General features: G+C 26.5%; 1 protein-coding gene across 1 annotated transcript; it reads right to left on the bottom strand.

Moving 5' to 3' along the window:
* Positions 1-8,601: 8,601 nt before the first annotated feature.
* Positions 8,602-10,317, bottom strand: LOC101491284 (serine/threonine-protein kinase UCN-like). The gene has a single exon (XM_004486892.4). It carries the CDS (start codon positions 10,031-10,033, stop codon positions 8,861-8,863), a length of 1,173 nt encoding a protein of 390 aa, XP_004486949.1. The 5' UTR covers positions 10,034-10,317; the 3' UTR covers positions 8,602-8,860.
* Between the last annotated feature and the right edge of the window lie 6,880 nt (positions 10,318-17,197).

Genomic DNA, 17,197 nt, shown 5'->3' with positions numbered 1-17,197 from the left:
TATTGGTTCTCATTCCACCAGCTTTTAAGTAAAGGTAAAATACGAAATCAATCACATGATGAACCAAAATTCTAGTCTGAATTAATTAAATTGTTGGATTTTGTTTTCATGTTCCAGTCCAAATCAATTCAACGTAACATCTATTAGTTTAGACATTTGTTTAATGTCATTCAATATCGATCTCCTTAAATTTGGATCAAACAAGGTTGATTGAAGGTCCTTTAATATGTAGAAATTACAGCCAATACATTAACCTTTAATTTAATATTGTTGACCACTAAAGCATTTGATCAAAACTTTTGTCATTAAATCATCAAATTAAACCTAAAATTATAAGGTCAATTATTTTATTCCCTAAAATTTCCAAATAGGCAAAAGACTCTAAACTTTGTAAGTCATCAATCATCACTTAGTCATTTTATTAAATTATTTGATTACACGCATAATCATCGTTAGATTGATTACTGATGTATAGATCGACATGAAGAAAAAATGGTCGTTTTTGAATTGATTACTGATATTTAAATTGACAAAGATGTACATGATCGTCTCAAGATTAATTACTGATGTATAGATTGACAAGAATGAAAAAAGATCGTATTCAAATTGGTTACTAATGCGCATATCAAAAAGAATGAAAAACAATCGTTTTCGAATCGGTTAACGATGCGTAAATCGATATGAATAAAAAATGATTATTTTTAGATTAATTATCAATACGTAGATCGACATGAATGAAAAACTAATGTCTCTAGATTGGTTACTGGTGCGTAAATCGACAAAAATATAGATAATCATCTTTAAAATGATTAACAATGTGTAGATCATCAAAAATATAGATGATCATTTTCAAATTTGGTATCGATGCGTAGATTGATGAGAATGAAAATGGTCGTCTTAAGCTGAATTCCTGAGCCATAAATCAACAACAATAACAAATAATCGTCTCTAATTTAGTTACCGATGTGGTAAATCAATGTAAAATGATGCGTATATTGTAACACATTATAGAAGCCAAATTAAATAATTGGGTTTTTTGGGTCTTCTTCCTCATCCAAAATTTTACTTATTCCTCATCTTAAATCTTAAATCTTTTATCTTCCTCATATACCAACTAAATCACTAATTTATTTCCTCACCCATCCCAAATCCTTAAATAGGGATGAAAGTAAAATTCAAATTTGAGAAGGGAAAATGGTGAGTGGAAGATCTCTATTTGCAAATGACATGGTTTGATTTTGTAGAAAATAAAAGGAATACAATAGAAAAATCTTGATTTTTAGTGAACGTATATATTTCAAATACACCTCACTTTGGCTTTCACTTCAAACTTCATTAAAAGTGGTATTTCCCAAGATCACAATTAGAATGTCATACTTAAGAATATACAAAGGAGAGATCGCAAGACACAAATCCGATCTTCTTTTCGTGATACACCAAAGCATAAAGAGGCAGTGTCACATAGTCACAAAGGATTTGTACATAAATCCCAAAACAAGTATCAAGTACAATGAGTCAATGACAATATTTTGTTTCTTTCTTGTGGAAGCATGATCTTTGAATAATTAAACTAAAATTGAATATAAATAAAATTTAGATTTAGAAACATATTGTTCCACTTTCTAAGGGGTTGAAATAGATACCCCTGCCAATTTCACAGTCATACACACACACAAAATCCCAAGCATCAACACTGTAACACAATTGTTTGTACTACAACATTAAATATAAGGTAAAATCTAATCCAAAATCCACTTACTAACATACTTCGGAAATTGTATAACTATTTTTTAGAGGCATCTAATCATATTTTTCATATTATTATATTGAAATATTATAAAATTCCACACAATTATCAATATAAAGCATATGATTCAACATATATGTAATTTTTTGTTACAATATTAATGTATGATTATAAAATTTCATAAAAATATGAAATATAGTTTACAAATACTTTTCACGGACCTGCCTTAAAAAAAAATTAGTTTTCACGGATCTTCTCCCCGTGGAGTATTTATTAATCAATGATTTGATAGTTTTAGAGGATTGTCAAAAAGGAAAAATAATACGTTGACAGTGTGATAAAAATAGACAAATGGAGATAAAATAATATAATAAATAGATGTTTTTAAGTTATTATACATATGTAAGAGCTCTTGTCAAAATGATAAGATCAAAACTAATTAATAATTTGATCTAAAAATCTTAAGTTCAAATTTAGTTGGAGCAATAGTTAATCGATCTTGACATGCTTTTCGATTGAATTTCACATTACTAAAGTCTATTTTTCGGAAGAACTAAATAGTTCAAGAGAAAAAATCGCACTATTACATTCTAATGTTTTGGAGAATTAAACATTTAAAAAACGAAAAAAATCTAAGAATCAAATCTTTGTTTTAAACTTCATTTTTGTGGGTCCAAAATATCGCATGGAATTTAAGAACTATCATCCAATTTCTCTCTAATACAAAAATTTAATAAATGTTCTTAAAAACTTACTTTTGGTGGATCCCACAATTAGCTGCACATATTTGTCCTTATATTCTTTTTAACTTAAAATAATTAATAAATATTTTAATTTATACTTCAATCAAATAATTGAATTCATATTTTAATTTCTATTTGTTTCTGAAAATTAATACTTATTAATTGTAAAATATTATTTTGAACTTCCTCCAATCTACAGCAAAGGTGTCACCATTTTTGCCTTTTCTTTTCGATTAATTCATAACACTTCCATTTTTCTTCATCTAGAACTACCATAAACACCTTCACCTATTTTTCAATTTTATTTTTATTCTTATTTTTCTTCAATTTTAGTTTTTACTTCTAATTTTAAAAAGTAAATAAGATGGAGAAATTATCAATAATAAATATAGAACTAATATTCACTTTCAACAGTTTCTAATTATCACAAAAAATTTAAGGTTTATGTCATTAGGTTACAAGGTTTATTTTTTTAAAACAAAATCTCATCCAACTCATTGTTCATTAGTAAAAACTTCTAAATGAGAATTTAATTATGAATTTCTTTTTAGAAGCAAGAACAATTTTGCTTTTAGTTGTTGCCGATGAGTGTTAAATCTAAAATCTATGCAAGATATTTGTTTGCATTATTTTTTTGAATGTCAATTTGGTTAAAAAGAAAGAATTTTGACACCAATGTTGTTGGTCTTCTTGAGAAATCTTCAACAAATGCACTTGACCATATCTTTTTCTTACTTGATGAAAGTTGTCGATGTGAAAACAAGATTAATATTAAAGTATTAGAGAAGTTTTAGATATTGATAAAGTTTTGGTGGCAAACATGTTGCCCTTTTTACCTATTGTTTTATGGCTTTTTTTAATCTTCATCGTGATGAGATAATTTTAACTTGGAATTTAAGTGGAAAAAAGAAGAAAATGAATAATTTGTTCAAGAATCAAATGAGAAAAAAAAAAAGATAAATCAATTAAGCTTCTATGAAAATTTTCCAAATTTTATTTTGAAAAAGAATAGATGAATAATTATCTCTCTGATAACTAATACGATTCTTGATTTAAATCACTGAAAAAGATAAATGAATAAAAGTAAATTAAATATTATTAATAAAAGTAAATTGATATTATTGATTTACTACAATATATGCGCAAACAAAATTAAAAATATTTAAGTACTATAGGATACACATATAGAAAAAGAAAAATTATTTAACTATCATAAGACAAAAACATATAAAGAAAGTCCACAATGACTAAACCACAAAAAGAATGATATCGCAAAGAGGAAACTATTGTGGTGAAGGTTGCAGTAAGCAGTCTCATGGCTAGCAATAATTTGGTATATTCTTCTTTTTATGATTTTCTTACTCTACTTCTGCAATCTCTTTAGTGAATAGTATGATATAAGAAACTTTAGGGTATGGTATTCTTCCCATGTTTTTGTATATCATCGTTACATAATGGACAATTGCTATAAGATTAAATAATTAATTAACATGAAAATAATAACTAAAAAAGAAGTGTCAATTGAGAAGAGTAATTGCTTGAATACGGCATATTATTTGACAACGAATAGAGGATTTCATAAATCCAAATCCAACATCTCCACTGTTAATGCACATGAAGAGTAGTACTAAATAAATTATTTTGTCTAATAGGAGATACAAAATAAGTGGATAATATTAAAGATGACGGACACCACACGTGGCGTGAAAGCGACAAAAATCCGTAGCTGTTGCATTGCATATTTGAGGAGACTCACACATGATTTTTGTTTTTGAAGAAACCCTCTCACATGATTGTGGGCACTGCTATTATAACTTTAGTTTAGCAACAACAAATATCCCAATTGGAAACGTTTATTGGTCGGATTCTGTACTCTCCTTTCTTCTTCTTGTGCAAAAACTGGGTATTTAGTTCAAATCAAATATTTAAATAGGTATTAGACAATTTGTTTGAATTTGGTTATTAATAAAAATAAATAAATTGTTTTTATATAATTTAATTTTCTTTTATATTTTATTTATGATTTTGTTGTTTGAATGTGATAGTGTGTTATTCAACATCTTAATATAATATTATCTATATTACGTCTTAGTGTTTATAATTTGGTTGTCCGAATGCAATGTTGTGTTATTTAACGTCTTAATGTGATATTATTTTATTAAAAATAAAAATAATTGTCACTATTATTATCATAATTTTCGTTGGTCAGACTATTAAAAATATGATTAATTTAAATAAATTAAAAATTAAATATAATTAATTTAAGTGTTAAATTGAAAAAATAATATATATCAAAATAAATATAACAGCAACGGTAGAATCTCAATCATTAGTCAATAATCATTGTTTTTATTTTTATTAATGAAGTATTATTATTTTAAATAAACGATAAAACAATTCTACAATTGCCTATCAGAAAAAAGAAAAAAAAAATCATTGCATTCCTAGACTTCTATATATTCCATGTCGTAGCACAAAAAGTGCCTTGACGTCCTTTTCGATTCATCTTCAATCAATTTTGACACTCTTGAATGTAAAATTTATGATCGTAATGTAAGCGAAGAGAGTCCAAATCATTTTCAAATTATGACCCTTTCTAATTGAATTAACTTTGGGTTGTCTACCTTATTTAATGCCAAATTGTTTAGTTAATTTTTACATTTTTACGAGTTTATGATTATAGATTATGAATATTAATCAATTTGACATGTAAACTTTATTTTTTATAAACTCTTATAAATTTAAGAAAATTCTGATAAAATTAATAAATTATTGATTTTATTAGTGTTTTATGAGTTTAAAATTTTATATTAGTTTATTTTAAAATATAATTTTTTTAATAAATATTAGCCAATATTCAATTTAATTGTATATGTGTTGCAATATCTATTAATTTTAAAAAGTAACTATCTGTTTTTTAAGATAACTATTATGCATCGATATGAAAAAAAAAATTCTATCATTTTATTTTGATTATTATAAATATTTATCTATTTAAATTTTTTATTTATTTATTATGGAGATAAAATATTAAATTATTATTATTTTAATGATACTATATCATCTATATATGTTATTTTAATATTAGATAAACTCTTACGAGTTTCCGAGTTGATTTTATATAAACACCCAAAAATTTATTTAAATTTTTGAGTTTGATAATATTTATAATTTTAGTATTTTAGGTAAAAATAGGAGGAAAAAAAAAAGAAAAGATGCAAGTGATGTGAAGAAAAGTTAAGTGACCTTTCCTTCCTAAAGATAGATGATCATTGTCAATAATATTTAATATATTCTCAGGTTCATTAAAAACAAATATGTTATCTAACGGGGATGAAAGATAAATTGTCAATATTTATTTAATATATTCTCAGGTTCAGTAAAAACAAATATGTTATCTAACGGACATAAAAGACAAAATATGATAAGAAAATATACAATTTTAAATAAGAAAGTCTAGTACAGGTGTGAAATTGGAAGAAAAATAAAAGTTATAACAAAATTTAATATATAACTATAAATATTTAAGAAAAACAATAACTTAATTGAATAAAAGATAAAACTGTAAACAAAATAACTTAAATTTAAATTAATAATAAAATTAGAAGAAACAACCACACCTAAAAATTTGATATTTCCTTTATATATATTATATACTTTTGTAACTACGAATTGGATTAAAATTGAACTTTCAATATTTATATTCTTTTCGAGGTCAAATTAACAAAGCCCAATAGTGAACAAGAAATGGCCCACTCATAGTCTCCAACTTGGAACATTCTTTGTCCAATGGGTTGATTAACTCATAAGCGGGCTAAGTAAATATACTGGGCCTCTTCTCTTTTTTTGGAAAACACTGGGCCTCTTCTCTAACCAAGTAAAATTTGGAAGAAAAAAATGAGAGTTTAATTTGTTTTGCGTTTTGACGACAAAAAGCATAATTTAGGCGTTAATCGATTGCTTACAGTTAATCAATACAAAATTGAACTCATCCACTTTTCCTTTCAGCACATATAAAGGCTTTTATTTCACTTTCCTACATCCAACATTAAAAGGTAATAATCCTTTTTAAAAAAACTTTGACTAAATTATTCCAAGTTATAATTATACCAATAGCTTTCGGCAACTTACCCCTTCAATTATGTAATCTTATTATAAATTATATGAGTACATTATACTGCTGTAAATCAAAATGAAGACTTAAAGGAGCCAAATTATGAGTCAGAAAAGAGACAACACGAGAAAAGATTTCAAATCTAGCTAGAATATGGAAATAAATAGTAACAAGTATCTATCAAACATGGTAGATTTTTGTTGTTTGTTGAGGGAAATACAATACAAAAACAATAAAGAGAGTATGGTCCACTGCAATTATCTATCATAGAGTTGCGACTTAGTGTATGTATTTTTGATTCTACAATGACAAAAATTAATTTTAAATAAAATAAGTTTTTGTTTGAATATATTTATATAAAAAATAAGTTCAATAATAATTTAAATATAAAAGATATTATGTTTAAAATTTAAAATTACAAATATTAATTTAAATTTGAATCTAAATTCATATATATAAACAAAATTAAGTTTACTTCGACGTAAAAATCAATGGTATACATTAAAATAATTTTGAGATTTCCAAAATTGAAACTAAAACTACCAAGTAAACTAATGAAAATGCAAACTAACATGAAAAATATAAAAATGCTCAAGCAAAACGAAAAGTAACATAAGCTTGTACATTGAAACAGTTTAGAAAATTAGGTACTTTGAACTTAGAAGTTATAAATGGTATCTTCTATATAGTAACCTATTAATTGCATACCTTATGAAGATAATATTTAGCCGACACAAGGAATACCTGTTTAATTTACAACTAGTTATAGGGAAACTTGTTCCTACTTTTAATCCTTGTGTTTTCAAACGAGCACCATATTCTCCGCATAAGGGACCATTCAGTGAAGTGACACATTCACATTGTCAACAAGGAACAGCTAAACGTATAGGTGTATGTATATAAGATGAAGATCCAACAAAATTTTCAATTATAAGAAATAAATTATTGAGTATTTAATTTTAACTTGGAAGTTTCACAAATTAATATACACTAATATTCATTTCTATGAGAGGGATTTTATGTAAGTTTGTAACAAAATGTCCTGTAAGCATAATAACAATTTTAATCATGTTACTTTAGTTTCCTATTTAAAAAATACACAAAAGAAAAAGTAATTAATTAGCTCAAGCTTTTGACCTGTAAATAAAAAAGCTCGAGCTTTCAATTATGAAGAGAAGTTTTTTTTACTGGATGAAGAGAATAAGCTTGAGCACGTGTTAAGGAATAATAACTTCAGTAGCTCATTATTATGAACTGTAAAGACTTTATTCAACAACAAATCACTACTCTCCACGATATAAACAGTATTTTTTTTCCTCAAAGATTCTTTCTACCTTAATTCTATTGGAAAGAATTATACATTTCTTCTTTTCTTGATTTATTAGAGGTATAATTTAAAATATTTTTTTTCTTTTAAAATCATTTCGTCAAATTATTTTATTTAAATAATTAGTTTTTTATGTAAATTTAGTTTGTTCTACGTGTTTTATTTTTGATTTCGTGAGTGAGTGTGATTTTTAATGTTTGTTATTATAATATGACGTAGTTTTTATTTCTGTTTAATTGCTATGTTCATAAAACTACTAGACTCGTTATGTCGGTCAACATATAATTGAATCGATTGTATTAAAGATCATTTTATGTCGAAATAAGCTAACAATAATAAATATTTTTTCGAAGATGAATTAAATTAAAGATGATATTCTAGACCATTGATTATATATAAAAAATAATAATTTGATTTCTAAGATTAAAATTTTAGTAAATTTTGTTTTTGTTAACGTATTTTTTAAATTTTTAATTAATTTTTATCAAAATATAGATGAAGAATATCCCATATTATAGTGAAAATGTTTATACTTTTCTATTTGCATTTGAACGAAACTTAACGATGTTTGTGAGGATCTACAATCTCCTAACATGTATATTTATAACTTTCGTGATATCACAATCTCATCCACAAACAATTTCTCTAATAATAATATGTAGGTGAGATGTATCCAAAACACATTAAAAAGTGTATAAGAAGATATGTAAGTATAAACAGTTGTAGTATTGTACAATTCTAATTCTAATACACGTATTTTGTAGCTATACATAACTTTATGACCATAATATTCCAACAAATTACGCTAATGCCATTTGTATAGTTCTTCTAGCGTTATTCTCTATGTACAAACAGAATTTCCCAGTCACAAAGAAAGAATAATAAGTAATTAACTGCGTCACGTCACTCGTGCAAGAACCACACGTGCGTCAGAACTCAGCAAAAGAAACACTATTCTCAAAATCAGACGACGGTGAAGTAGGTAACGACGGCGGAGACTTCAACTTTTCGAAGTAGTCATTTATATTCACTCCCGCAGCTAATTTACCCTCCGTCAAATAATCGTCATCTCTTGACGGAATAAACGGCGGCCGTACAACCTCCGTTAACAAATTCCACTTCACCCCTCTAAAGAATTCATGCTCCTTAATGTCACAAGCACCTCCAAAATAACCCAATCGTTTCATAGGATCCTTCTCTAGCAACCGTTCAATAAGATCCGTTAACGCCGTTTTCCTTCCAACAAACTCCGGTGTCTTGAAAAGCACGTTTCGAAACGTTTCCTTCCGATTCTTCCCCTTAAACGGCGTTTTCCCATATAACATCTCGTAAGTCAAAACCCCAAGGGCCCACCAATCAACAGCGAACTCGTGTCCATCGCCTCGAACAACCTCCGGCGCGACGTATTCCGACGTGCCGACGAACGAGTTAGACCGTTCGCCGTCGGAGAAACTCAACCCGCGTCGACTCACTGGACTAACTCTGGCTGTCTTTGCATTCTTCAACGGCTTTCTGTTAAGTGGGACCCTCGAGTGGCGAATTTCGCGGCGAGATTCGTGGTTTTCTGAAATGATGGTTTTAATTTTAACGGTTTTAGGGGAGAGTTTGCGTGAGAGATCGAAATCAGTTAAGGTGACGTGGCCTGATTGTTGAATGAGGATGTTTTCGGGTTTAAGGTCACGATATGCTATGCCCATGGTATGAAGGTGGTCGAGAGCACAGAGAATCTCTGCTAAGTAGAAACGGATAACCGTTGGGGAGAATACATGATCCGTTTGGCGGTAACGAAGAACATTGAGGTCACCGCCTGGGCAATAAGGAACGGCCCAGCCCAATAATTGATCCGTTTCGAAGAAGCCCAAAAGAGAAGGGAGAAATGGATGGGCCAAAGTGGATAAGACATGGATTTCCCAGAGGGCTCGACGGTGGGAGTCGTGAGTGGAGGATTTATCAACAACCTTAAGTGCCATGTAAGAGTTGTTGTGTTGTTGTTGTTGTTGAACGAGGAAGACGGTTCCCATTGCTCCTTTACCTAAAACTTTGAGTGGTTTTAGGTTGTTGAGGTCAAGTTTTTCCGTACTGAGTGCAATCTTAGAATCCATATTCTGTCTCCAGTGGGATAGGTGAAGGTGGATTTGAGAGAGACAGTGAATTAGAGACACATGTTCGGATTGTTCTCAATTTGGCTTTTATAACAACTTTTCTTTTATCTCTTTCTGTATTTTGTTGTTTTTCTTTTTTGTTTTATTTTCTGTTTCTTCTGTGTCTCTATAGTATTTGCTTCTTCGGTGATTGGTATACTTGATAGGCCCAACCTCACACGACATTTTTTTCCCTTTAACTTCTTACTAACTTCTTTTATTCTGGTTAAATTACCATTTGTTACAAAAAGTATATGATGAAATTATTTTAATTACTGAAAAAAAATTTAAATTTAATTATTAAAATATTTATTAAAATATACAATTTATAATCATAAAATTCTTTAAAAGATACAATTTAATATTAAAATTGTTCATTATAACATCATAGATTAAATTAATTATATTTTAATTATTCAATAATTAATTATTTAATAATTAGTGGTTTACTCTTAAATTTTTTCATTTTAGATTTATAACTGATTGTTAATCTATTATGATCTATGATCTAGCTTCCGTGGATTAAATTGGTTATTTTTATCAAACATATACTAATTTTGTTTGGACATGGTAGTAGAAATTTTAGGTTTTAAAAGATAGTTTAAAGAAAATTTACAATGTCATTTCATGTAATCATACAATTTATTATATTATAAATTTTTATGATATAATATTTTTTTGTGTTTCTTTTTTAAATAGTCATATTTGTTGAACTTTTTAATTTTATTTAATTATAGTTTCCAAAATTTAATAATTAATTATTGATTTATGAATAATAATTTTAATTATTTATTGTAGAAAAAGAAATAGATGAATTTAGATAAATATTATTGTTAATGCAATATAAAATTGTTATCTATTACATCTCATTTTTTCATCTACACTACTATTTGTGTCCGATAATTTTAATGATTAGGACTTGAACTTCCCTAACAAAATATTAATAAGAATAATTTAATATAATTGCTGTTTTTTATTGTTATTTTTTAGTATATCCAAAATAAATAAAAGTACCACTTATTACGAGACAGTGTGTACTAACGTAAAGGATGTAATATATATTATATATATATTTTACTTTTTTTACCATTATGAGACATTGAGATTATATAGGTATATTCATACTTATAAAAAAAATAAAAAAAATAGGCATTTTCATAAAGGGGAAGCGTGTTGTTGATTTCCAGAAGAGAAATCATATTTTATGAATAACAAAATGAAGAGAAATCATATGGATAGATGTAACTACACGTGTGAGACATAAAAAAGACTTATCTAACAATAATGTCCCCTTAAAAAAATGCGAATTTGCCGAAACAAAATGACAAAATGAATTTGTCGTACAGTAATCACATGGGTTCCCCTATTCTAAGGAGGACGTGAACGTGCACTACCTATGCTATACCACTCAATGTTGGAACCTTTTGTGACCTTCTCATTTACTATTCTATTCTTCTCTATATTGAGCTTCTTTCTTGAACTAATAAAAAACTGGACATTTTACTCACCCTTCATTATGCCACTTTAAATTCTCAATATGCTTACAAAATATAAGATTTCAATTATATGATATGCTATGTGTATTCCATTTACATTAATTATATGTCTACTAGGTCTTGACGGACACTGTCTGTCGACTTATTTTTTTATCGCAATAAAAGTATATTTTTATTTGTTACATTTTCAATTGAATTTTGTTTTCATTTAAGTTTGTGTTTTTTAAAATATTTTCATTTAATTAAGAAAAAAATAAATAGAATTTAATACATGAAATTTTTTGGGTATAGAATTTATACATGAATTTAAATCAAGCAAACTAATCCAATATACACATAAATATATGAATTAAATCTTAAATACAAATATAAATGCTTTAATTTTAATTTTGTATAGAGTTGGCTAGTAATTTGTTTTTCACCGCGAGTTTGTCCTTTGTGGTGTAGTATACGACTTTTAGGTAATTAGGGTCGGAGTTAGTAATATATCTGAACTTGCTTTGTATGTTTGCGGTGTTTGAGGCTCTCGTGCTGGACAAATAAGATTAGATTAAGTTAGGTTTGATTCTGGTTTGACATTCAACTTTATGGTTCTTTTAAAGTCTCCTAACAATTTGATTTTCTCTGGAAAGACGGTGATTGTTGATTAATTAGTGGACAATATAACATTCTTGTCGTCGAAGTAGTTCATGAGTAACACTTCTAATTATTCATGTACTTTTTACTAATCAGAGGTGAAACCTATTTTGTGTTTGGATTGCTCGGAGTTTATGAGATTGTTTAGACGAAACATTTTTGTTGCTCTTCTCAATTAGTTCTCCTCTTATTCTATCTTTGGTGTAGTTTTGCTTGGGACGCACGACTAAGTCGGTGGTGTCTTCTGTAAAGTTCTTTCCCGCCTACTCTCGGTTATAATCGTTTATTTTATTCCGTTATTTTGTTGCCTTTATAATTTAATTTTGAATATTCCTTGTAATATTGTGATTTTGTTTGCAATATAATTTTGCCATTAAAAAAACTAAAAATATATGTTTTTATTTAGGATTTTATATTTTTACTAATTTGTTTCCTCTAAAAAAATCTATCACCCTATATAATAATTCTAAAAAATAAAAAATAGTTGTCAATTAAGTAATCTAGATGGGAGCAGTTTGAGCTAGTGCCGCCATGTTGATGATCTATTAGATGGGTACTGAATTAGTAGTGGCTTCATTGTCAAAAGTGCGGGCTTTATGCAAACATAAAATATGTTAAGATATTATAAAACATAGCATATAATTAATTAGAATTAGGAAAATGCTAAGTCTATGGTTAATTAAAATAGATTTAGGGAAGACAAGTGGAGGACAGAATGATTATGCTTCCTTTAACACTAACAACAAATTAGCTTTTGATTTTGCAAATTCAAATGTGACTTTGAGGAGAAAAATATTTACGAAAGAAATGACCTCACGTATAAAATAATTTTTTTTTTAATCTTATAAAACAAGTCATTTTAATTCATCCGATTAAATAAACTTTTTTTTTTTTGCAATTCACAAAATAATGAATACGACCTAAAAAATTAAATAACGTGGAATCATGATCTAGTTAGGTGATATTCCGTTGGATCTAAATCCTTGATAACATTTACCTACCGACTACAAAAAGGTATTTAATAGATCAGTAGATATATGCTTTCAACCTATATAGTTGGTGTTGTTCTTTAATATATTGTACATGAATATTTGATATAGTGGGATTATGATTCCAAAGTGGATTATCACAACCTCTCATTCATGGCTAGATGCTTTCTCGATTTATGAAGATATCATCGTCTACCGCGCATTAAAATATATATGCCTTCACATATATTAAAGAATATATAATGTTATATTATGAATTTTTATTTATTATCGTCATATTTTGTCTTTTTATATATATATATATATATATATATATATATATATATCAAACTTGAGATAGTACTTCTATAAAAGCGCTGCATAAGGGTTCTTTCTATTTTATTTTATTTTATAATTGACAGCACTTTAAAGAAAACTATATTAGTAAAAATGCGCTATTAATTCTCGATTTTGATGTAGTTATTTTCAAATAAAATATTAATTTAATTATAAAATTTGTATTCCTTAAGTTTTCTCATCCAATTAAGAAAACACGAGGCTGCAGATAATTGAGGAAAAAAATAATTGAGTATTTGAGTTGTTCTCAATGCTTTCATCACTTGGAGCACTCACTTTGTAATTATAGATAAAAAACTCACAAGCATATGTTCCAATATCGACCGACTTTGTTCTACCTCAATAGCCATGAATGAAACAACTATGCCCACACGTTGCTTTTTTGAATTTTTTTGAAAAGTTTATGTTTTTTTTATACGCAAAATAAATTAACGAAAAATATATAGGAGATATTCTAACCCATTATAAATGAAAAACAACAACTAGTACTTTGCAAACATGCGGGTTAAGTAATACACCAATTATAAAAAAACAAGACCAGACACTACGTTAAAAATGACAGTATATAGCACGTCTTTTACAACGCTTATTAAATACATGCGCTGTTGTAGAATTTTTAAAAAATATCGGAGAATACAACAACGCTTTTTTTACAAGCGTTTTTAAAAAAACGTTGTAAAAGGTGCATAATAATGCATCTATTGAATGCACCATTTACAACGTTTTTTCTAAAATGTGTTGTAAAAGGTGCATAATAAATGTATCTATTGAATGCATCTTTTACAACGCTTTTTCAAAAAAATGCTGTAAAACGAGTATAACAAGTTTGCAATATATCTACCTATTTTATAATGTTTTTTTTGTTGTATCTTTTTATAATGTTAGATACTACAACGCTTATTTTTTTGAAAAAATGCTGTAAATGACTTAAAAAAAGCGATGTAAAATAAATTTTTTCGCGTAGTGAGAATATAATAGAGTTTTGATTTCGTTGTTGTTTAGTGGAAATCATCGGGGAATAGTTATAAAATGTATTGGTTTCGGTAAGCTTTTTGTGATTGTCATATCATTTTCTTAAATTAAATCAAATGAAATTGTCTGAAATCTGGTTCGGTAAGGAATGATTAGGGATAACAATAGCTACCTTTAGGTAGATACTACTTATTTGTTAGAGATATAAAATTAATTATAAATTATTTAAAAAAAAAATATAAACTAACTATTCTAGTATGATGTTAATTACAATTCAATTATAAGCTATTTATTCTACTTATAAATTAATTGTTTTAATTTAATATATAAATATTTAATGGTTACAAAAACTATTTCCAATTTTTTATCTTTCTATTTGATGTTAAGATTTTGCATAATATTTTATTAACATATTGGCATATATATGTTTATGAATTTTATTTTCTTAAATATTTCATTACTTTTAAAAACAATAATGTCAATAAATTTTTTAAATATAAAACTATTTTCTCACATATATATATTGTATTTTTTTGTTGATTTATAAAATTTAAAAACATTTTAAATATATTTGAGATAATTAATATAATTATTTCACAAGTATAATTTTATAATTTGAATGTAATATATATTTAGATGCCTACAAAATCATTATATAATAAAATATTTATTTATTATTATGTGTCTATTAAACAAATATTAAGATAAATATTTAGAATTTTTATTTAAGCTCAAGTCTTCTCAAAAACCTCTTTATCATCAAATAGGGCTTGATATCTTGTTGGGCAATAATTTAACTTTCATTACTATGATTGTGGACATTGATGATCACGATGTGGTTGCAAATGGGAAAGGTACATAATGTGGCTATATGCGTACGTACGTATGCTTATTTCTATATTTGTTTTTGCTAATTATGAAAACGTGAAGTAACAAGAGTACTCTATATATCTATTGTTGTAAATTGACAATGATTTGTTTCTCGTGATATTACGAGTAAGTTTTCCTCCAAAGCTAGCCATGGACGTGGAGTGGAAGTAAAGGAGAAACGGATTAACCTTTTTGATAGAGAAAGGAACTTTCTGCATGAAATGTGAAAGTGGGCCGGCCCAGGAGTGTTTAAGAATATTTTTGTTTAAAACTAGTATTCTTAGTTGACCAAAAACAAAAAGAGTATTGTTAGTGTTAATGTACTTCCAAGAATCATTGGGCTAAACCACTAAAGTAAGAGTTTTATGCCTCAAAAATTAGGTTTATTAATTTAAAAAATGAGAGAAGAAAAAAAACATCCATGCTAAATATTTATTATCTATTAATTTATTATGTTACCAAATTATTTATAGTTATATCTTAGCTTAGTTAGTGAAGTGTAAGGTTTTGAGTATTTTGTTTATGGTTCAAATTCATACTATGCCAATTTTTTTTTAATTCAAATGATATACATTAAAATAATTTTGATAAATATTTATAAATTAATTTTATTGTATATTTTAAATATTATAAATAATGTCTACAATAAATCTTATTTGTCTTTATAAAAAAAATCTTATTTGTGATATTTTTTTAGGTAATTTTATGTGTGATATTAAAGGTTATACATTAAAAAAAATTCAAAAAAAATTATTTACATTAAAATAATTTCGATAGACAATCAAAAATTAATTTTAATATATGTTTTAAAAAATATAAACAACTTCTACCTTAAATATTATTTGTGGTATTTTTTAAAATAATCTTATTTGTGATATATACAGTAACTAATAAGTTTTTAGTCAAAAAAAAATTATATTTTTTATTTATTTTTGTAAGATCTATATTTTTTATATTACTATTTTGCATTTAAAAAGAGTATCATTTTGTATTTGAAAAAGCCTCATTTTAAATGTCACTTTAGACCTTTAAATTGAGTTGGCCCTACTTCTATAAAAAAATTAAATAAATAAATCTCAAATGTTTTACTCGAGCGTTTAGATAATATAGTTCGTGTCTCATTTTATTTGATTAAATACTATCATTTATAATATTTTATGTTTCTCTTTTATTTTGCTAAAAGAAAATAAAAGATAAAAAAAAAATATTACAGCTCAATTAAAATATAATCTATTTTTTTGTCAAATCAACTTATAAAATATTATTTATCTATTCCTGTTTTTTATATTTTATATGATACTTTAATATTGAAGAGAGTATTAAATAAGGAATTTGCCTATAATAGAGGATACTCATTGTCAATAGTCCTTGTGTTGGTCGTAGTTATACGGGCTCTATAATTGAAGATTGCAAGTGTTTAAAGGCCCATTTTAAACATTGTTCCTTTGCACACATTATTAATAGAATATACGATTGTGTATATTAGGTTTTGTATATTGAGTTTAATTATTTTTACAAAATAAAAAAAATATTGTAAAACAAAGGGTGCCACTTTTTTGTGAATTCCTATTAGACCGCTTCTATTTAATGGAAGACTTGGATTTTTTTTCTTTCTAATATACAGCTTGTTATTCTAAGAGATTTAGAAATAATAATCTTTTGGATTGTGGTTTGTCAAACCTTCCTCTTGGGCCTTTCTCCAGGCATAGCTTACTTACGGTGTTTCTCAATTCTTCTCCTTTTATTTAATGTGTTTCTTTTCACGCCCATTAATATTCTTTTATTTATATATATATATATATATATATATATATATATATATATTT

The sequence above is a fragment of the Cicer arietinum genome, chromosome 1 (assembly GCF_000331145.2).
Source record: "Cicer arietinum cultivar CDC Frontier isolate Library 1 chromosome 1, Cicar.CDCFrontier_v2.0, whole genome shotgun sequence".
Taxonomy (NCBI): Eukaryota; Viridiplantae; Streptophyta; class Magnoliopsida; order Fabales; family Fabaceae; genus Cicer; species Cicer arietinum.
Note: the sequence above shows the minus strand (reverse complement) of the source record. Positions and strands in the feature narration are given on the sequence as shown.

Coding starts and splice junctions, on each gene's coding strand:
- LOC101491284 (XM_004486892.4), bottom strand. CDS start 10,033: ATGGATTCTAAGATTGCACTCAGTACGGAAAAACTTGACCTCAACAAC.